Here is a 22,776-nt window from a genome sequence, read left to right on the forward strand (position 1 = left end):
TCCTGAGACCATTCTCAGGAAAACTACTCAGGAAAGCCCTACTTGGGAGCAACACTGTGGTGTCCTTTAATGTGTACCTTTTAGTGATGCCATTTAAAATTTAGTTTGGTCACGTGGGCCTGAGATGCAACCTTCACCTTTGCCAATCCTTACCTGATGCAAGAGGTTCATCACATAAAGTATGAATATTTTGGCCCCCCATTTGAGGAGCCATCTGACAAGGTGGGAATGGGCAGGGAGACCCGTGCTGCATGGGAGCAACATGTCTGGGGCAGACCTGGGGCATTTTGGCATGCAGTGCTGGGAGAATGTGAGTGGACAAGCTTTGTGTTGAGTCTGTAAGTAGAAATGAAGGCTTTGGTCTGAAGGACTGCAAGTTGGACATTTTTGCCAGCACAAAAAGTACTTCAATGTTATAAGCTAAAGGAATGAAATTGATAACTTATCACAGAAGAAAATATACGCTTGATTTACGAGCTCAGCCTGCAGAGATGGTGTGGCAATGTAATCAGTGATGTAGGACAAATGGAAACGTGAAGTAACTATCTGTTTTCCTCTAGGCTCTAATAGAGTTTATATTTTATTTCCATTTTAAAGAGTTGTCTTTACAGTCCATTTGTCCCCTCCCCTTTCTCATCTTATCCCTGTGGTGAAGAGTTAGTGCTCTTATCAGGAAGGTTTCTGGTAATGTTTCAGTTTTATAGCCTCAGCCTTTCCATGAGCAAACATTCACAGCAACCTTTAGCCTCTCTCCTTTCCTGAGTTTTCCTGTTGCTAGTTTTTCACCTTGAAGTGCCACCTAGTATGCCGGAGGGGCGGGCATAGGTGAAGGCAGGGAAGGGGATAGGGAAGTGCCAGAGAGAAGGATCGTACAGCCTGTCTTTGAATCTATGGAGTGGAGGTCTCTTTCGTTCTATCTCTGAACAAAACCACTGTAGAGTATCTGAAAGAGAGTTGGAAGAGAAAAAGAAATGAGAGGGAACACACAATGGGTCTAAACTGAGCAATATGAAGCAACGGATGTTGATTCTGGCCATTTGGCCTTTGTTTTCCTCGCTCCAGCTGCTGCAGCAAGTTGGTTCAAACCGGTGTAACAACAAGAATTATGTGATCAATGTGATGCTCATGAATTACTCAGACTTCCCATCAAGTCCTGAAAGTTTGAAATGTGCTGTGAATGGAGCCTTGAAATGGGTACAAAATGAATTCCAGACAACAGGTAAGGCAATGGGTGTTGGTTACCCCTCTCTTGCTATGGTTTCTTGTCACACTTGTGTCACACCATCTGACCTTCAGCAAGATGTTCCTCAGACAGGCTCCTTGCCTGTCTGCTCATCTTATAGAGATCTTACAGAAATAATGACCTCTCTCTGTAAAAATAGAAGTGCTCTACAGATGGGCAGAACCATATATGTTTTCATGGTGTTTTGGGAGACTCTTCCCGCATGCTTTTCTGGAGATGTTCAGCTAGATTTGGGAATATGGGAATTGCTGAACTGGATCGGACAAGACCAGTGATCAATCTAGTGCAGTAATTGGGACGCCCTTGCTTCCTCTCCTGACTAGATTAGTCTCTACTTTCTGAAAATAATTTTCCTCTTGATCCCATCTTTTGATCACATCATGACCCGAAGTGTGAGGAATGTGCAGTCCCTGTGTTTTTCCTTCATTTAGAATCATGATGCTTTTATTTATTTTGATAGATTACCTCTCCTTTCAATATCACCAATCTACTGTCACCCTCTAGAATATTATGGGGAAAAAGAGTTTTCAAAGAAATATTACTTCGCACAGAGCCTTAAAAAATGTCTCTAGTAATGGTCAAGACTAAAAGTACTTTGTACTGAAAGTATTAACACTCATGAGAAGTCACTCATCAGAAGTCAGCAGTCCACAGCAGAGCAAATTTTTTTGTGTGGTGGACTCACATCCACAGTAGTGGGGGTTAGGTCAGAGGTGGACTTTGTAGAAGCTTTCTGGTAGCAGATCACCTAGTGTAAGACTGCTCAGACCTGTGTCAGAAGAAGTGGGATAATAGCATATTAGTTATTTTCTGCAATTCATGACACTGTTTATTTTTATGTTTGCATCAGGAGAAAATGTTACAGTTGATGCCATCTTCCATACCTTTGCCTCATCACTCTATGTCTCACAAGGCTGTCGCACTAGCACCTGTGAAGGTGTGGAGCTCATCAAGACAATTTATGTGAGTAGGAGATTTCTTTTGTTCTGCCTGTGTATACTCATGTATGTCTCTGTCTTTCCTTATTAACTTTTCATTCTCTTGTTCAGTTCCAAACAAATCTGACAGGGAAGTGAAGTTTTCAAAGAGAAGATGTTCCTGTATGTTTTGTGAAGGGAAGGAGGCAAATACTGGAGAGAGATTCTATGAATGCTTCCCAGAAACTGTCAGCTTCAGCTTCGGGCTCCTTTTCCTATGCTTAAGTTGTTCTCTTTTTTATATCTGCACAGCTCTTTGTGTGGACACATAGCCAAAGCAATCCATTAAAAAACATCAAAAACCAAAACCCAACCAAAAATACCCCAAAACCAACCCAAATGCTCAAACAGCCCAAGCAGAGCAAAAAGCTCAATTTCCAACTGGATCAGAGCCTGATCTGGTCCACCGTCAGTTTACACAATACACAAAAGAAAGAGCTGTGGTGAAGATGGGAACATGTGAGCAGAGAAATCATTAGGCTGGCACTGTTACTGATGAAATGGGTATGGAACTATGCCCAAAGGGCAAAGATGAAGTGCTTGCTTCTCACTAAGAGATCACAGAAGTCACGTGATAGAAACTATGCGAATACCTTAATATGAGGAAAAGCTTCAGTTAGAATTGGTGCACTTCAGGAAGCTGTTTCAGTGGATTTTCTCACCTTCGAGTGAAATTTTGTCAATCCCATGTGAGTTCTCAAGTCTACTGATCAATGAGCACATAATATAGCCTTTGCTAAGAAATTGTCCCTCATGACTGTAGTGGGTTGACCCTGGCTAGATGCCAGGTACCCACTAAAGCCACTCTCTCACTCTCCCTCTGCAACTGGACAGAGGAGAGAGAAAAAAACCAGCTAAGGATTCATGAATTGAGATAACAGCTGGGAGATGTCACTTACTGATTACCTTCATGGGCAAAGCAGACTCAAAGTGGGGATATTACTTAAATTTATTACTAACAAGATAAGAGTCAAAGAGTGAGAAATAAAACAGTCTTAACACCTTCCTCCCATCCCTCCTTCCTTCCGGGTTCTCCCTCTTCCCCCCCAGCGGTGCAGGGGGACAAGGAATGGGGGTTATGGTCAGTTGTTGTTTCTGCTGCTAGTCAGGGAGAGGAGTCCTTCCCCTGCTCCCATGGGGTCCCTCCCACGGGAGACAGTCTTTGATGGACCTCTCCAGCGTAAGTCCATCCCACAGGCAACAGTTCTTCACAAACTGCTGTCCCGTGGGTCACTCCTCCATGGGGTGCAGTCCTTCACAAATGAGCTGTACCAATGTGGGTCCCCCACAGGGGCCATGAGTCCTACCCAAGAAAAACCTGGTCCAGTGTGGGCTTCCCTCTCCACGGGCTGCAGGTCTCCAGCAGGACCCCGCTCCATCCTGGGCCTCCCACGGGGTCACAGCCTCCTTCCTGCATCCACCTGCTCCAGCATGGGCTCCTCCACGGGCTGCAGTGGGTCTCTGCACCCCGATGGTCCTCCATGGGCTGCAGGGGCACAGCTGCTCCACCATGGTCTGCACCACGGGCTGCAGGGGCCACAGCTCCCGTGCCTGGAGCACCTCCTGCCCCTCCTTCTGCACTGACCTTGGTGTCTATGTTGTTATTCCCATGTTCTCGCTCTGCTCTTCCGTGGCTGCAATTCTTTCTACGCAACAACCTTCTTTTCTTAAATATGTTATCACAGAGGTGTTACTATCACTCCTAATTGTCTCGGCCTTGGCCAACAGGAGGAAGTCTGTCCTGGAGCCAACTGGCATTGGCTCCACAGGAAAGGGGAAGCTTTTAGCAGCTTCTAACAGAAGCCACACCTGTAGGCCCCCCCCCCTGCTACCAAAACCCAGCCACAGAAACCCACTACAATGACACACAAAGATACTAATCAGGCCTTACTTGGTGGTCAGGAAAGGATTTTTTTTAATATTAGCTTTATATGCATGTAACTAATAATTTTTCTGATACACAGTACCTTGTAATTCCAGCCACCCTGTCTTCTGCAAATGCAAACACTGCTGGAGTGTGTAATTTCAAATGTGCAATTGTAACAACATTTCAATCCTAACTCACTGTCTGTCTCTTAATGAAGGTCATACTCACAGGAACTATTTTGTCCTCTGCCTTTTTTTGGCTTTCTGTGATTTCTTCCTTCTCCACTCTTTTAAACTTTCTGTAGCTCCTTACCTACTCTTTTCTTGCTTTTTCTAGATATATTCTGTGACTACTGAAATCCTAAAATTTTCTTCATTTTCCCATCCTCCTCTCTCTTGCCAGTTCTCTGCGCTGTCCCCATATGACCTTTTTATTCCTTGCAGGATTCTGGCACACTTGGCTGTGCTGTAATAGGACCCGCTTGCACTTATGCCACCTACCAAATGGTCTCGTAAGTACCACCTCTTTCCCCTAATATTGTGATGTTAAAGATATCAGTTGCTGAACAAAGTTGCTTTGTGAACAACAAACCTGCAGAGACATTGGGGTTTAGAATACATCAGACACCTCAAGGTCTATAGTCAAGGCAGTAAGACTCCTATGCATAGCCACTATGTTTGGTAGGGTGAAGAAAATCCCCTTCCAAAGCCCACTGATGAAATCCCAGTGATAGCAGGGAAACTTCTAATTCCAGACAGTAAATTGATTGATTGATTGATTGATTGATTGATTGAGGATTCAAAAGGTGTAGCTCCTTAGCAACTGCAGCAGATAAGGGATGTGAGCTTGAGGCATGTAGACATTGCAGTACTGCAGCAACAGGGCTCCTTCTGGGTGAGTGTTCAGTCATTAAGGGAGGCCTGAGTTATATGTGCCAAGAGAAGATCCAAAAACCCCAACTATCTTCAGTAAAGATTGTTTAGATAGGGAGCAGACAGTTTCATCCAAACCCTTCTGGCCTGAGGAAGTACTCCTGAAGAATGAATCTCTCTACTATTGTCTTAGATGTGAACATGTATAATTCTATTCTATATTATACCATACATTAATATGTTCATTCTCAGATATTAGCAAAAGTGTAAGCTGAATCTGCAGACTTCTAGGCTAAATAATTTTAAAACCTCCAGTCAGTTATGACATACAAATTCATATGGTTACCCAGGTGAATCACTTCCCTTTCTAAACTTTGGTAGCTTTTGGGTTTCACTGACAGAAACTGGGAGAATTGAGACACTTTTATCTCAAGATTTGTCTGCTTTTAGCTCTATACTTTTGAGTGGCATGACCAGAAGTGAATGCAGTGTTACTGGGGAATGCATGCGATTGATTTACAGAAGAATCTAAAGCATAACTCATATATATAGAGCACCATGGTAGAATATTGTGCAGTATACCCCATTTTATTCACTGTGCCTCCTAACTTAATGTTTGCTTTTCTATCTGCTGGATATGAAGATGCCCAGAATGATGCCAAACTTTTTTCCTTGGACTCTGACACAGTTAAAAGTGTGAATAGCAGAAGTTTATGAAAAGCAATAAAGAACAGTAACTGTTGTGCGATAGCCTTGTAAATCAGAACAAGTGCCTTACTTTTATAGAATCATACAATGGTTTGGGTTGGAAGAGCCCTTCAAGATCACCTGGTTCTAACTCCTCTGCCCTGGGCAAGGGCACATTCCACCAGACCAGGTTGCTCAGGGTCCCATCCAGCCTGTTTTTGAACACTTCCAAGAATGGGGCATCCACAACTTCTCTGGGCAGCCTGTTCCAGTGCCTCACCACCCTCACAGTAAAGAATTTCTTCCTAATGTCTAATCTAAACCTGACCTCTTTCAATTAAAAGCACTTTACAACAATTTAAGTGTGAGAAGGGCGCTATGGGTAATGCACCCATGGGAAGTGGGGTGGGAGTGTGCAGAGCCGATGTCGGCCCAGCTACTGCCTGCACTTGGCCACTCTTCTAGGTTTCATGTTTGGCTTATCAAATGGATATTAAACAACACAGTGGAAACTGCAAGAGGTCTGTAAGTGCAGCAGCTGTGGGGATGCTGCAACAGAACAGTGGAAGTAACAAGAGTGGTTTGGGATTAGCCGGATTGTCTACCTCAAATATTCACCATCTCTAATTCAGGAAATAATTGAGCAATGATTAAAGGGATGAAATTTGACAAGTCCAATCCAAATTCTGTATTCTGTTCCTGGGATCCTGAGTAACGTTGGACACAAATATAAATTGTGCAGAAAGGGATCTGGGGGTGCTGGTTGGCAGCTGGTTTGACAGGAGTCAGCAGTGTGCTCGGGCAGCCCAAAGGGCAAATTACATCCTGAGGTGCATCAAACACAGCATCACCATCTGGTCAAAAGGGGTGATTATCCTGTGGTACTCAGTGGTGGTGCAGCCTTACCTTCAGCACTGTATATAGTTCTGGGCCCCACAATTTCAGAAGGATGTGAAAGTCCTTGGATGCTTACAAAACTGGCAAAAGGGCTGGAAGGCATGTCCTCTGACGAGCAGCTGAAGACATTGGGTTTGTCTAGTTTGGAGAACAGGAGGCTGAGGGGAGACCTTGTTGCTTTCTACAGCTTCCTGAGAAGGGGAAGTGGAGAAGGAGGTGCTGATCTCTTCTCCCTGGGGTCCAGCAGCAGGACATGTAGGAATGATTCAAAGCTATGTAGGGAGAGGTTTAGTCTGGACATTAGGAATCATTTTTTTACTGAGAGCATGGTCAAACACTGGAACAGGCTTCCTAAAGAGGTGGTTGATTCTTCAAGCTTGTCAGTTTTTAAAAGGCATTTGGACAATGCCCTTAATAAATGGTCCAGTGGAAGGTGTCCCTACCTGTGGCAGAGGGTTGGAACTCGATGATCTTTAAATTCCCTTCCAACCCACACCGTTCTACAATTCTATGAATAACATGCTACAACTTTTGGTCAGCCCTGAAGCAGTCAAGCAGTTGGACTAGATGATTGTTGTAGGGCCCTTTCAAATGAAACAGTCTATTCTATTCTCTTCTATTCTAAGTCTGTCAGAAAAATGTCTGTTTAATTAGTGAAACACTCTGCTGGCATTACTTATTACATCATCTCTGTCTGTTTCTGTTGCAACAAGTATAAACCCTGTAATTTGGTAAGTGTGCTTCACCTGGAAAATAAGGTTTTGTCACAATAATGCCAACAACTCTTATGGCCATGATTTATGAAGGCAAAATTCCATGACATAAAAAACCACCATACAAGAACTGAAATATTTTGAGTCTAGTCTGATAAGATTGCAGCATCCAGGAAAATTCCTTTATCTTTAAAAGCTTATTGTCTCTGTGTTTTAAAACATCTTTGTTTAACAAATTCCTTGTCAGCAGAGGGTTGCATTAGTTTTTTCTCCCTGACTGCTGCTGTTGTACAGCTCCTAAAATATGCCATAATGAAACTGAGGAATTTTTCCTTTGAGTTGTAGGAGTAAAGCTTTTTTGATGGAAAAAAAGATGCCACCCTGCAGCACTGTCTCAATAATGAGATTACATCCATCCCATGTTAATGGCAGCCAGGGAGCAGAAGCAGATAGTTCCTTGAGCCTTTGGACTCCTGTCACAACCCTTGGGGCTGAAATGGTGCATGATACTCAAAAGGGCATGAATAATTGGAGGCAGTGAGAGAAGATGCCTGGACCAGTTCAACAGGGCTTTTTGATGGCAATACAGACTTGAAATCTGCTTGTGTTTTTCAGGAGCATTCTGTTTCAGGTTCAAATTGCTGTTAAACTAATGCGGGGAACAAGAGGAGAGGGACTTGAGGATGGACATCAGGTGGTAGCTGCCTTGGTGCAACAGCAATCTGTTCAGACTTGTCCTCTTATCTCTTCCTTCAGACTTGACACAGTACTGAGCCTGCCTCTGGTCTCTGTAGGGAGTTTTGGACTGTCCTGTGACTACAAAGAAAACCTAACCCGCCTTCTGACTCCAGCCAGGAAAGTGAACGGATTCTTCTATCATTTTTGGAAAGATTCTCAGCTGCCATTCAAAACCACGACCTGGGAATCTGTCTACATTTACAAGAGGACTGAAACCTCAGAGGCATGCTTCTGGTAAGATCTGGATCCACCTCTGAGCCAACTGTTGATAAATGCTGTCTCCACCCTTGGACATGGTTCTTATGAGCTGTTCTTTGAGCCCTACACTTTGGGAGGTGTCTCACAACTACCAAGGAATGAGAGAAGGAAAAGATGAATTATACCCTTTAGCTGTAGTGCATATCTGAAGGTTTCAATCAGTCTATTTTAAATATTTGCAAGCCTTGGCTTTTCCTGTGGACAGCATTGCCCACATGTTCTCTCTGATGGAAATACCTGTTTATGGCCTCTTTGATATAAATAATGTGTCATGAGAGGCTCCTCCATCGTGTTCTTCATAGATGTCTTTTTAGGTCAGGGGTCTTACCAAGCTCTTACAGTGTTTCTCCACATTAATGGCTTCAATCTGTGGGCACTATTGTTGCTCCAAAACATTTCCAATGTTCAAACTATATCTTTCTTCAAACAAAATAACCCCAATGATTGCAGAGTTTAGGCTATGCTCTCACCAGTTTGGAGCAAAGGAAACAGTTTTCACTTTGTGACCCAAAACATCAGCCTGTGTTTGATTCTCAAGAATGCTGGGATTTCTTCTTGTCTGAAAACAAAGGCTGGTTTTAGACGAATAGACTCTGTAATATACTGATATTTGTAATTACTTTTCTATTAATGAGTCGTATTTAACTTTAAGCTCATTTTAGTGTTTCTATACTCCTTTGAATTTTTTCCCAATTTTGAGATATAAAATGCTGATTAATTAAAAAAAGCATCTCATTTCTCCTATTAATTCTATAAATGTAGCTCAAAGGCAGCAAAGAGTTCATGGAAATAATTGTTACATATATTTCTAATTAATAACCTTAGGAACTTGCAGAATTTCAAATAGAACTTATGACTGTATTGGCTTCAGAGTGATATAAGCATGTATTTATGGAATATTTTGGATACAGTATTTAAAATATTTTTTTTCTGAATTAAGGGACCTAAAAACTGATTTCCAGTTCACTCTTTTGTAGGTATTTAGGGACTTTTATTGTTTCCTTCTTTCTTAGTATAGATAGCAACTTGATCACATGATGTAATTGCCATGATTACCTCTCTTTGATGTTTTGAAATATCAGTACACTTTGCTTATCTCTTACTACAATCCCTATTCCTCTATGTTTGCAGCTATAATTGCCAGTGCACTACACACACTAGCTAAATCCCTTTAATCCTGCAGGTTTCATACTTTTCTTACCTTTCCAAGCATTTCTTACCTTGCTCTTATTAATAATTCTGTTCAGGACCTTCTTTATGACTTCAGAATTGTTCAAACTCCTATATTGTTGAATTAACAAAAAAAAATTTAAAATTAATTTTGTATATCTGCCCATTTTTCATCCTAATTTAGTTGTAAAAATGCATCTCATTCTCCTTTAATAAAAACTGTAAACTTGAAGGGTTTTGAACTGTCTAATTTGAAAAGAACCCTTTTGTCTAAAGCACGTTACACTACATGGGCTAATTGTTTTTCCCATATACGTATAAAAACAAGTGAATACTCAGTGACAGCAAAATCAGGTTATGTTTCAACTGTGCATATGTTCCTGTAAATTAATGGTTAATGATTATGTTCCTGGAAAAAAAAAAGGAAGCAAAAGATATTTAGTAGTTCTTAGGACTGGGATTTCAGTGCTGGTTGATCAAAAGTTATGCAGTTTGAAAACACAGAGAGTTCTTTTAGTTTTCCCTTTGCAGTAACTTTATTTCAGACAGATTTTTTCTTCTCAGACACAACATGTTGAAGCAAGAATAGAATTTAGGAGTTGACTGTTTTTCCTTAATCTTTTAGCAAGCTTTTACTCACTTTGTTGGGTTTTTTTGCTGTGCTTATTTTCGCCTTCAAGTTTTATCTGACTCTGTATAGGCTTTTTTGTTGCTACTTTCCTTCCTTTGCTTCTCTCACAGTCAGGGTACATGTGTGCTTTTTATCTTTGTTCTTTCTGCAGCTCCTGTTTACTCAGTTGAACCTCCACACGTCTTCTAAGATTACCACTTCCTGGCTCTGCCTCCCTGTTAGTCTGACTTACTGTAATTTCCCCATATCCCTTTTTTTCCTTAATTGTTAATGTCTTGTTACATCATTGTATTTTCCAAATCCATCCTTCATGTACAAGGCTGAAATACCTCTGGTTGACTTTCCAAGCACTTCTGCGTCTTTCATGCTGTGTATTGATTTTCTTGCTTTTATTGCTGCAGAAAAGGTTTCATACTAGCTTATAAACACTCTTGTGTGCCATAAATCAGCCTATCTTGTGCTGTGGCTGATTTAGGAGAATGTGAGAAGTTAGCAATTTTCTGACAATATCTTTGCTCCCTTGTGTCAGGTACATGAATGCTTTAGATGCTGGAATCACAGAGTTCTCCGAAAAACTGAAGTTCAAGGATATTTTAAGGACTCCAGAGCAGCTGAAAAGAGCTGTGAAAAATCCAAACCGGAAAAGCAATGGTAAGGGCTGACGGTGCACTGTCCTTGCAAGTAGGTTGCTTTTCCCAGGAAATCAAACCTACCCCTTAGTTAGGTTTTAGGAATAGCCTTTCACCAGACATGGTGGAAACACTGATATACCATTTTATATGGATATAAACATAAAATGGCACAACATTCCTAGGTTCCTCTCTCCACCCCCATAAAATATGGGGGAATATCCTGGTTCCAGAGAGCTTCTGGGGTGGATTATCCCATGTAGACACAAGCTCCTTTTTGTGAAAGATTCAGAAATCCAGGAATCACAGGTTCACCTAAGAAGGGTTTTAAATACTAGAAGAATATAGATACTATAACCTGTCTATCATTCATGTGTTTGCAGCCCTGGTACATATATGGGCCTCATTTTGCCATCAAGGGGCACTTATTCTGGAAATGACTGATCTAAACTAGAAAAACAGATCAATAAATACCTCATGTTCTCTTAGACTGAACACCTGGCATCAGCAGGCCAAATGAGTGTGAGAGTAAGCAGGCTAATGAAACCATTACTTGAATGCCATTTAACCTAGAATGTCCATATCAGTAGTCCATATTGCATCAGAACTAATGCTTACTTCAGTGAGATAATAGTAATGCTCTGGTGCAGTCAGACAGAAAATGTTGTAGGTGTTGAGGCGCCTTTTACTACTTACCGTCAAATATCCTGGTCTTACTGCAGAGAGGCTGTAGCTCTGTGCCTGCATCCCATCACAGCACAGGACAGATAATGTTCCTTAGCCCAGAATTGCTCTACTGCCTGCTACTCAAACATGGGGGAGCAGGCAAATATCCTCTCCTTGTCTGTACCTCTCACCAATCTGTTTCCATTTTTTCCCAATCTGTAGTGATCATCATGTGTGGCTCTCCAGAGGATGTCAGGACAGACCTAGGGACGGGGAAAGTGGATAATGACATTGTTATCATCCTGATAGATGTCTTCAAGTAAAGTATCACCTTTGCTTTTCCTCTTTTCTCTGCAGTTTGCTGATGGATACAGATAACGGAAATAGTCTGAGTGGAACTGTTTTGTTGAAGAAATGCTCTTTCACAAATTGTGCTTTATTGCCATATTTCCTCAGGTCTTGGCATTATCTAAGCTGCTTAGTATTTACTTCATGGCACATCCTCTACAACATCCCCTGTATTTCATGGAATATTTTTCTAAGGCAGTGACAGAGCAGGTTGGGGTAGTTCCTCAGTGTAGGAAGCCATGAGAGAAGCAGAGTCCAAAGTCAGAATGGTGATAAGCTGTTTATATGAGAAACTGTACGTTTTTCATATACTCTGCCCAACCAGAAAACTATGAAAATATGATTTACAGATTTTTCTATGCTCCATTTGTTCAATTTTTAAATTATTTAAAAGACAGATACAACTGTTTTTCCACTTTATAACTCTTGCACTTTATAACCATCTCTTCAGCATCTTTATAAGTACATAAATCTATCTTTTCAGAGAAGTTTCTTAGTATACAACCTAAGTTTTCTGTTGTTGTTCCTCTTTACATTGCTACAGAAATCTTTGTAGACGAGGACTGACATAAACTTGCCTTATCAATGGTAGCCTCAAAAGCTTTGGCTGTATATGAGAACCAAGAGCTGATCTTTGGCCTTAAGCCTAAGTGACACAGCACAGCTCATATCTGTATAGCTATGTGTAGATGTCCAAACTGGGTGTTTTGGATATGCCTCCAGTTGCCATAGCAAATCACACTCTGGGAGAAAGTTAATTGGCCCAGACCAAAAACATGCCTGGGACTGTGCTGGCAGTGTAATGGATGGATGATAACAAGGCAACTGTATGTGCTCATGTCTTGATTTTAATTATTTCACTGTTGGTGTAGCAAAAAGAATCCAGGAACCTCTAGGGCCTGTGGGACTTCCCAGCTCTCATGTCTAAAGCTGACCTTGACAAGTCAGGGCTGAGGAACTTTGAATTAATGACTTCAGATACTTAACCTTTGGGTCCAAACTGGATCCTGCGGTTCAGGTTCTAATAGAATCTTCTCTGTCCTGTACACTTTGAGGTTCACCATATATGTTTTTCAGAAGTATGTCTAAAAGCTTTAGGCATTCCACCATTTTATCCAGGCTCTAGGAATCCCCACTTGCTTTTTTTGAGTCAACTGGCCACAATTCCTGTTTCTTTGCAAATGCACAATAGGGACTCTGTATGTGAGTGCTTTAACTTACTAGTGTTGCATATATAATTGTTGCATTAGGTAAGGGAGATTAGGGGCTTCTCTGCTGTGATACGCATCTTTCTGATACTACCCAGCCACCTCAGCCTGTTTTATATGCTGCCCTCCTTAAATTTGCTACATACTCTTGATTTTGCTGAGTATCTCAAATCATGTTATTTTTCTTAAAACAGACAAAATACAGGCATGTGCTGGATGAATACTCAAGCTGTAGATGAGAGAGCAGGCAAAGTCCTGTGCTTCTCCAGGAGTGACATCCCTCTGACAGTGATAGATTTAAATTTTCTTCAGTTTTGAGCCATCTAGCAGCCAGCACATAAACACAGTCTTTAAGCTGCCCTCGGGAAAGGTGGGATGCTGTAGGATTATCCAACCTAGTGGAGTCTAATGAAGTGTCCTTTTCAGCTGGCTAGTTTAGTCCAAGTCTGGATGAAAAACACTTTGAAATTCTTTAGGGTGAAAAGTACAATGTAAAAGTCAGAAGGTTGATGGAAAGGCAAGGATGGGGCTCTGGAGTCAAAATCCCGTTAGATGATCATGGAGCAAAGCCTGTGGTCTCCAAAAAGTCTTAATACAGTATTGACTGAAAAAATAAAAGGATGATCAAACATGAATAATGAGAGAAGGCTCATACAATTATGTTCTTTTTATGGATCTAGCTATAGCAATTCCAGTTGCTGCCATGTGACACTAATATCTATTGCTAAATTCCTCCTTAATACGTGAGTCCAGTGGTGGCCAGTTTGTGAAGCACTTCCAGATGGCAGCTCAAGGTGATGAAACCAAAGATGCCTGAAAGCTACATCTTCTGCTTGCTCTAGCATAGTTTTCAAGTTCACACAGTTTCCTCTGATTTTCCTATCTCACTGAATTAAACAAATAAATCAATAAGCTGCTCTCTGCACTTCTCTGAATGTTTCATGCCCTCCTGTTAAATATCAGAATTAGAGGAACATGCAAAAAAGTGCAGAAGAGGTCAGAAACAGGCATAGTAACATGAAGAAACTATGATTGCAGTATTGTGGATTCCAAGAAGAGATTAAGTTTTAATATATATAAATTCTGCTTAAAAAAAAAGAGGAAATAAACAGGGCAGAAACCAAACAGTTACAATAATAACAATAATTTCCTGCAACCCTTGAGTTTAAGATTGCCCGATCTCTTTAATATTACCTTTTAATATATTTAAGCACAAAAGCTGGCATTAGGGAATAAGCAATATAAAGAGTTGTATGCATGATGAAATTTTATTTTTTGAATTACTGTTTTAACCTGTTAAATAACAGTGCCATTGGGAAGAGGTGAGTGATTCTGTCGTGGATACCACTGGCCCTGTTGTTGAGTGTTCATGGTGTTCTTGTGCTTTGCTTTGTAGTAGCACGTACTTCAGGAAGAACAGCTCAGCTGACTACATGCAGAATGTACTTGTCCTGACTCAGTCACCAGCTAATTACAGCAACAATACTGTAATTAGAGACTACACAGAGTGTGAGGACAACACCCTGGTAACTACACTATTTTATATCTGATTATTGCATTCAGTTCATTCATGTTCATGTACTAGGAAATGAAACCTAAAAATCCCCTGTCATGCTTCCATGCTGGTGTTTTCTTACAGTATTGCAGGATGACATTTTGTCCTGATGTTATGATGTAAAAATATAGTATTGTAAGGCAAACATGCAGGTTGTCATGTTCCTACTTTGTGAAATTCAACTCAAGCTTTTAATTTGGTCTTCAAGTGTCATATTCACAGGGCATGAGGGAGACTTATAGGTACATGGCTTTCCAACTCCACTTCTGAGTGACTGACAATCTTACAGGCATCACTTAAGAAAGTTCTATATATGTAATTGAGATGTGAGGATTGAAAGTTCAGAACTAGTAACTGTTCACTGATTTTTTTGTGCAGATATGTCTAAGAGGTGACAACCATTGCAGTTTCCGTCCAGGGGCTTTCCAGATAAACTTCATAAACAGGAACTTTTTTTTCTGTTGGAAATATGTATTTTTTTTTAATTTCCAGAAAAGCAGAAACTGTGGAAATGCTGTATCTGCTTAGTGAAACTGATACTCCTTGCCATCTGCCTAGGAACCAGGCCCTTCATGTAGAGTTCCTCCCAGGATTTGTGGCTTTGAGCTCCAGCTCTTCAGCAGGCAGCCTTAAGCTTCTGGCTGGATTTACATGGCTTCTAGATCCCCCAGCCTGGGCTCAATGCTTTTTGGGTGCCAGCTCTGTGGCAGGCTGCTGAAAATCTGGCACAGCTCCTTGCCCCTTAGCTGTGGCCATCTGGAAGCCCAGACTTGCTGGCACTGCACCAAATTATCTGCACAGAAAGTCTAATCCAAAGCCAGGATCTTTGGGACACACTGAGCAGAGCAGACCTGTCAAGAACCTAGAGTGTAGGATTTCTTGAATCCTTTGCACCAGGATCAGCATGCCAAAACTTTATGTTCATCTCTTGTAAGTTTTCATGACCTCCCTGTCTTTACACACCAAACATATATTATGTTTACCTTTATTTTTCCAAGTGAGAACACTGATGTGGCATTGGCCATGTACTCCCACAGTTTCAGCAGATTCTTGTCTTCCATGCTGGAGCTTCTGCCAAACACAGACAACCAAAGTTATTGTAGCTTTAAGGCAGAATCATGAACTCCCAAACTGCCGTTTTTCTTTTTCCTTTGTTCTAGATGGAAGATGACTTTCTTGTTGGCTATTCTAATGCAGTCTTGCTGTTTGGGCATACTCTCAAGAAATTTATTGTCTCCCAGAGCCCAGTGTCACCTCTCAGTTTAATCAATGAATTCCGAGATACCACTTTTGAAGGTAAAATAAGTGCAGTCCTGTGCAGGGTTCATTAAATTGATGAGGGGAAAGAAATTTGGGGTTAAACACTCCTAAGATAAGTCATTTCTACACTAAACAAGTCCAAGCCCTTCAATGAGTTTTTTCTTTTTATTTAATTTTTACAAGGATGTTATCTTCAGTATTTGATGTTCAAAATTACTTGGAAGTCACTTAGCTGAGCTTTAATGAAGTAGTTTCAACCTTTTGCAGTTTACAAAGCCATGTAGGCCTGGGTACCTGCATGTGAGGGTAGGCCAGCACCAGGCTGGCGATGATTTGGCTCTTCTTAGTCAAGTTTCTTGTTCCTCTCACAGGTTGTCTAGCACCAGTGGGCTTTTATTTTGCAGGCCATGGGCTTAAAATCACAGAATCCAATCATTAGAAAAAGGCAGAGGGAAGACTTACACAAAGAAGTGACAACATTACCTCTCTGGGAGTATAGTCCCAGCTATTGCTTCACATCAGAGATCTGTACCTAAATGATGACTCAAAGTTTTGTGTTTATATCTCACCTACGTTCAGCAAACACATGTGTAGAAGTTTCTCAAATTTTTCTAAGAGGGCCTAACAGGTTTTGGGCTTATCTTTGTTTTAATCATGGTATCCCATACCTAGCAAAATATGGTTTACTAACTCCTCCTGGAGACAGCATCCCTTTTTGAGTATCAGTAAACTTATCTCTTCAGTTTAACTCTAAATGTGAAAGTTAAATTGCACAAACTTTTTTACTCATCTGAAATACTGCACTGTAACACTCTTCATTATTTATTAGTTTAGTTAAAAAAAAAAAAAAATCCTAGAAGTGAGAGGTGTTGAATCACCCTCATTCTTTCTTGTGATGGAGGCTGATAGTAGTGATTTCATACAATAATTATTTTGGTATTAAAAAGGTGGACCATGAAAAACTTAGCATCAGTTTTTGAGGTGAAAAGGGAGAAGGTAATTCCTGAACTAAAATAATGATGACACTGAACTTCAGGAAAAATAAAAGAACAACAGCAGCAAAAGAGCAATCTGAAGCTGATCAAAAAGACGTTCCTGTAAAAAAGAAGGGGGAAAATGAAGGTGAGACTTTCAGGAGTGGTGGGTATTGGCTATGCTTGTGCTCCTGTTGAGACAACCAACTTCATGGGAGCAAAATCAAGCTGTGCTGAGGGACTTGGGAACCTGGTTAAAATGGTATTATTAGAGCCAAACAAGTAGTTTTCAAAAGACTAAGGGGAATGAAAGTGTCCTTGTACTTTCTTTCTTGCTGACAGATTCAAACTGCAGGTGGAAACAGACTATTTCCTTTCTCACTTCTAAAATGGTCCCTTCAAGGGAGATTAGTCTGACATTCTTGTTATGCTAAAGAAACCTGACAAATACATTTTCCTATAGCTAGAGGGAGACTTTCCTCTTCAGTGCAGTCAGTTCAACACATTTTATTGAATTTTGTAGAGAAAATGTAGTGTGGTAGTGCCACACTGAGTTGACACATATTCTAGACTATATATGAAGAAGAAAAATATCTTGAATATCAGAATCCTTTTTTATCCCATCCTCCATGCCCCATTTGTGTTTCTGAGAACACAAGCTCTCTGACTAATTCCTTGTGTCTGCAGGTCTACTGGGTCCTGTGACTCTAGATGAATTTGGAGACATTGATACCAATCTGACCCTCCTGTACACATCACCAACTGCAAAGCATGTATGTATGTCCAGGGAGCAACTGTTTGACCTTATATATGAAAAGAGAAACAAAATGTCGTGTACTATTGCATAAGAATGATGAAAATAACTACAGCAGGAGTGGTGGAGTGCCAAGGCATGCTGTGCATGCCAGAAGGGGGTCATGCGAGATGTGCTGGAGAGTGACAGGATTGATGTCATCTGGTGATTCAGTAAGTGAAGTGCAGCTGGTATTTTCTGGGATTGGTAGATTTATTTTCAGAGAGAGGGGAGGAATGAGGAAGAATATGGCAGCCGAACATATGGCTATGCTGAGAAATGCACCAGTGTAGAAGAAAGAGCAAGAATTACTTTGAGTTTGGGTAATACATTTAGTAAGGGTAGTCTGAAGCAAGGGACAAAAGAGGGACAGCACAGCTACTGACTGCATTTCTTCTCTCCTACATCCATAGTTCAAACCTCTTCTGTATTTCAACACTCACAACAACGAGACATACACGGCGATTAACAGTCCGGATTTTATCTGGAAGAACCACAAGCTGCCCAGTGATACTCCAGGCACTGGTGAGATACCCATTAAATCTGCCTCTACTTTGAAGACAGGATCCACCTGCTGTGCAATCCAGTATGTTACCTTCACACTGCCCCCAGACAGTGACACCAGGAGATGGGTGCAGAACAGCATCTTTCCTTCTCCTGCCCCATCGCTCCATGGTCTCTGCATCCAGCCCAGTTCTAAACCTTCCTTTCTGTTTAGGCACTGCTACTAAGTCTCTCATAGATTCTTTACTGTACCAGTGATTGTGGGGAATACCATGGGATGTTTCAGAAGAGGTCACCCCTGTGCAAATAATCTTCACTAGAAGATGGTGGTGATGTGAATTGCTTGAAAGACTGTTCAGGAAAGGCAGCAGAATTAAGGTCATGATGAGTTATCTGACTCTACATTTCTGCATCACTGATGGAGCATGGTGGCTTCTGCTTGCACCTTTATCCTTGCTGTAGGGAGCTGGGGAGAGGATACAGCACTGTGCAAATTCAGGGTGCATCTCTGGAGGAGTCTCTGAGAATAGCTGATTCTTTGCAGAAAGACAATGGGAAACTATGGTTATCATAGAATCATGGCTCTATCTACACCCAAACTTTAAATCCGCAATCCCAGAAATCACCACTTCCTTTTCTTTTGAGTTTTTGGTGACAGTTGAATAGAAGGGATGAAGGCCCTTGTTATTCAGCACGGTAGGGTACAGCCTTATCAGTCTGATCAGACTGAGATTTTTTTTCCCCTTTAAGACTGCTGCCACATGGTGATTGGCAATGGAAGGGCATATGTTTCAGAGTGTGATTTGCAGAATAAAAATTATTGCAGTGGCAGTGGTTGCAAGAGTTAGTACACAGTGGATTAGTGTTCATGTGAGTCATTTGCATCAGTGAGAATCCAAAGATGCTGCTGTTAAAGGTCTCTGCTAAAGGCCTCCCATTATTTTGCTGTACTGCATACCTTCATTAGGGAATAGGCAAAGCATAACTGGAGAAACAAACACCTTCTGCTAACTATGAGTCCATTCACAGTAAAGTGGTAAATGGATTCAAACATTTTTATTCCTCAGTAAAGTAAATCAGACACCCTCAAATTAGGTCTTACCCCTTCTAAGAAAAGCAGGAATAGTGGTTTATTGGCAGGGATGCACGGGAGCTACCAGGAAAAGGCAGCAGCTCTGATAAGACTCCAGTTAGACAGTTCTGGGAAGAGCAGAGGGAGTTCACTGGAGCTTTCATTTTTCATCTCTGGTCAAATCTCTGATCTCCCTTGGTATGACCATGAGTCCTGCCTGTGCAGAGATAGCAACACTGCACAAGTCAGCCACAGGGTCTCCCTGCATCAGGTCCCTGAGGAATGGGCTTTCTGACTCCAGTCCTATTCCCATCCATCCCTTGGGGCCCACAAAATGCTGTCTTGTCAGTGGATTTTCATATCTTTCAAATATTTTCTTCAGTATGTTCTTGTTTGAAGCTGCTGCACAAGGACAAAAAAAGTGGGAATTGCAGAAAGCCAGTGTCTACAAACCAGTAGTTTAACATCCAGTGCTTAATGAAGCACTGTGGCCAAGCCATACTAAACTAAAGTAAAACTTCCTCCCACAGGCACTTGATTATTTTGATTTGATTCACATTTTTAAAAAATAAACCTTTCTTCAGTGTGATTTTAAATAAATATATTCCCCCAAAAGAAGATGGCCAAAGTTGAAGTAATCACTTTAAACTTGCCAAAGCCAGTCAAAACTTTCCAATCAGAAATGTGTTTTTTCCTCCAGGGAGGTGAACAAACAGAGCAACCAGAGCCCTGCTCCTTCCTAAGCTGTAACTGAGAACAGCTGAACTAGTTCTGCTGCCTACCTTCCTCCTGGTATCCCGTGATAAACAAAGGAGCTTCATCCACGTTTTCCCATTATTCAGAGAGTTTTAGCCCTCACTCTAAACTTGGATAAAATTAGCCTTGAATACACAAACGTTTCTGGTTTCAGAGGATCAGGTAATTTGTGACTCTCTGTCTGCGTGTTGTAATACTAAGAGCCAGGAGGTGGTAGCAGAGCCTCAGGAAAGGGAAATGACGGTCCCATAGCGCTTTCATGGGAAACTACAAACTGCTCATTGTTAAGCTGCAAGCCACGATTCACAAACCTTAAGTTTTACAGAATTCGTACAAAATGGCTTTGCACATTCTCATGTATCTGTCATTTTATAGCAGTGACTTAACACCCTTCCTTGCAAACTAAAAGAGTAGTACTGATGGTTTTCAACAGAGAGGATCAGACTAATACTAAATTCCTAGGAGAACCTGAGACTGATGCTGGGATGAACACAGAGAAAGCTGGATCCAAAATCCAGAGAAGTTAATAAACTGAATTCTGTGTCAGATACAGACACTTAAATTGGTATGTTGAAAACCCTTCCTCAGTTGCTGCCTGATTCTGAAGGCAGCTAGTGTATGTAATTTTGGTTTTTATTTATGTAGTAATTTTTTTGTGTGCTTTTATTTCTGTTTCTGGGCACAGACAGAATTGTGTTAGCCTCAGTAAGGCTGAGTAACTCGCTCTTTTACTATCCATAACCAACATGTCAATCTGCAAAACAGGGTTCTGCTCTGCCTTCTTTGCCTAAGAGAGTTGCTCAATAAGAGAAGGTACACTCTAGATGTGTGACCACCAACTGCAGCTCTGCACTAATGGCCTGTTACTCTTCAAAGGAAGTTGGTAGCCACCAACTTTCCTTCCCAGTACCCCTGAGCTCCAAGAACAGACAAAAGACAGGCTTCACCTCACTTTTCTACATTAAGACAATGAAAATTACAACCTTAAAAAGTCAGCTCCCAGCCTTGTTTGTCTTGCCTGCTTGCTCAGGTTTAGAACCCTCATGTGCTCTGTGGTTTTTGGGTCTAAGTCCTCAGATTCCTGGACAACAAGATTTTCAAATTGTTTGTCACCTGGCAGCTTCCAAGGACACTTGAAAAGCTTTGCGCTGCCACCATAATAATTTTCCTCTATACCACATTAATTTCCTACTGAAGACTACAGCGCTCAGTTGCACTTTGTCATCTCAACAAAGTGTCTACAGAAGGGTTTAGAAATGAGTCCACAGTCTCCAAAGCTCTGTCTACAACTACAGAATTACTTTAAACAACTGCATTAATAAGGGGAAAACCCAAGTGTGAAATGTTGAAAAGTCTGTGTATGTTAAAAGCTGTATCATGATTTCCTTCCTTACCTCTTCTTGGATAACAAATTCGTGTGAAAAATGCCTCTCAAATCCATAAGTGGCTTTACCCTGTATCAGCTCAAATTCTGGGTTGAAGCTTCAGGTGTATCCCATCCTGAAGCAAATTATATCAGTAAAGACACATGGTGACGAAGCTATGGGTAGTTGTGGAAAATTCACTGCCAATAGTTCATTGGATGGGTACCCAGCAGGACTGAATCAGAAAGTCATCACTAAACAACCTTGATAAAAGGATCGAACACTTGTTCCCCATTTCAGAGAAAGCCTTATCCAAAGGAGTCAGTGAGGACCCTATTTTGCATTAAGCCCTGGTTATGCTGGAGGAAAACAATGACTGATTTCAAATAGCCATCTGCTTATCCCATCTACATCTCTACCTCACAGAGATATCTCACAAGGGTTGCCTCCACCATCCACTCTTACAAAGTTATTACAAGGAGAAATTTGGTTACTTCATTTTAAAAATGTAGTTACTAGGAGAAGTCAGCTTTATTTCTGGACTGTCCTAGATTGTTTTTAAAAAGGAGAACACCTGGAAACTGCTGCTGAGCAGAGGTGAGATTTAGCGCTGTTGAATTCACCTCCCGCCTGGGTGTCCCTACAGAGTGCCCATGCCTCAGGTGGGGATTTAAGACTGCACTGCTCTGGGTCATGCTTCATCCTGCATTGAAAGAGGCAGGTGCATGCCACCTCTAGGCAGTGCTGGACTTTACCAAAGCCTCTCAATTTGGATGTGGCCAGAAATTATCCCTGGTCAGCTACTGTGACTTGCATGTGTGAGTGAGGGTAATTTCTTAAGCACAATATTGTTTTTCATTATCCTCTGTCAAGTTGTTTATTTCTCAATTTTTCTTTTCTGCAGGCCCCCACGTCTTGACTATTGCTGTATTTACACTCACAGGAATTGTGATTTTGGTTCTGATCATCTCTTTGGTGATTCTAAGGTACCAACCCCTTTGTCTTTCTGTTTGTTTGTCCTTGAACAGTTTTCCTCCTAGGGCAATGGCTTTGATCTCTCCAAGAGCCATTCATTATCTTACCTTACATACCTGCGTGGTTGCCCTCAGTGTGAACTCTTTAGTATATGCCAAGTAGTGCTTGCATCTGTAGCGTTGTTATGACAGGTTAATAATGAAGGGAGAAGGTGCAGCAAGGCTCAGTGTTCTTGCATGTGCTAAAAATCTCTGATTCCTATACACAGAAACATGTGTCTCAGACCAGTCTTCAGACTTTTTCCACTTTACTGCCCATCTTTTGCTTTCTTGGGGTTCACTTTGGTTTTTTATCCTATTGGTGACATAAAAGTTCAGTCTAGAAGGAAGTATTTTTCTTGAGTCACTGTAGAAGTCAAAACACCATGAGGTTTTGGTGTTTTCATTGCAAGGATCTATTCCTTTGACTCAGTCCAACTCCTTGCATAACAATTCTTCTAACAGCTTAGAATTTCATGAATATAACACAGTCTAGCTTTATCATGATGGGAAAAGCAGAAATAGAAATCAGTGATATCTCCTTTTGATGGAAGAAATCCCACCCTATTTCCAAAGTATAT

At 41.2% G+C, this 22,776-nt stretch overlaps 1 protein-coding gene across 3 annotated transcripts in view; it reads left to right on the forward strand.

Annotated features, from left to right (window-relative positions):
• The window catches only part of GUCY2C (guanylate cyclase 2C), a 54,337-nt gene that overhangs the window by 6,864 nt on the left and 24,697 nt on the right, over window positions 1-22,776 (forward strand). Inside the window, exons 3-13 of one of the 3 annotated variants that reach the window (XM_027657116.1) lie at window positions 1,063-1,219; window positions 2,094-2,206; window positions 4,531-4,598; window positions 8,013-8,228; window positions 10,583-10,704; window positions 11,571-11,667; window positions 14,301-14,430; window positions 15,620-15,755; window positions 17,381-17,466; window positions 17,900-18,011; window positions 22,087-22,168. In XM_027657116.1, coding sequence (XP_027512917.1) covers window positions 1,120-1,219; window positions 2,094-2,206; window positions 4,531-4,598; window positions 8,013-8,228; window positions 10,583-10,704; window positions 11,571-11,667; window positions 14,301-14,430; window positions 15,620-15,755; window positions 17,381-17,466; window positions 17,900-18,011; window positions 22,087-22,168 — 1,262 coding nt within the window. In that variant the 5' untranslated portion in view covers window positions 1,063-1,119. Of the gene's footprint in view, window positions 1-967; window positions 1,220-2,093; window positions 2,207-4,530; window positions 4,599-8,012; window positions 8,229-10,582; window positions 10,705-11,570; window positions 11,668-14,300; window positions 14,431-15,619; window positions 15,756-17,380; window positions 17,467-17,899; window positions 18,012-22,086; window positions 22,169-22,776 lie in introns of those variants that run through there. The other 2 variants (XM_027657110.1, XM_027657124.1) reach the window with 2 other exon arrangements.

This window comes from Corapipo altera, unplaced genomic scaffold (genome assembly GCF_003945725.1).
Source record: "Corapipo altera isolate COAL_440 unplaced genomic scaffold, ASM394572v1 1, whole genome shotgun sequence".
Classification (NCBI taxonomy): domain Eukaryota; kingdom Metazoa; phylum Chordata; class Aves; order Passeriformes; family Pipridae; genus Corapipo; species Corapipo altera.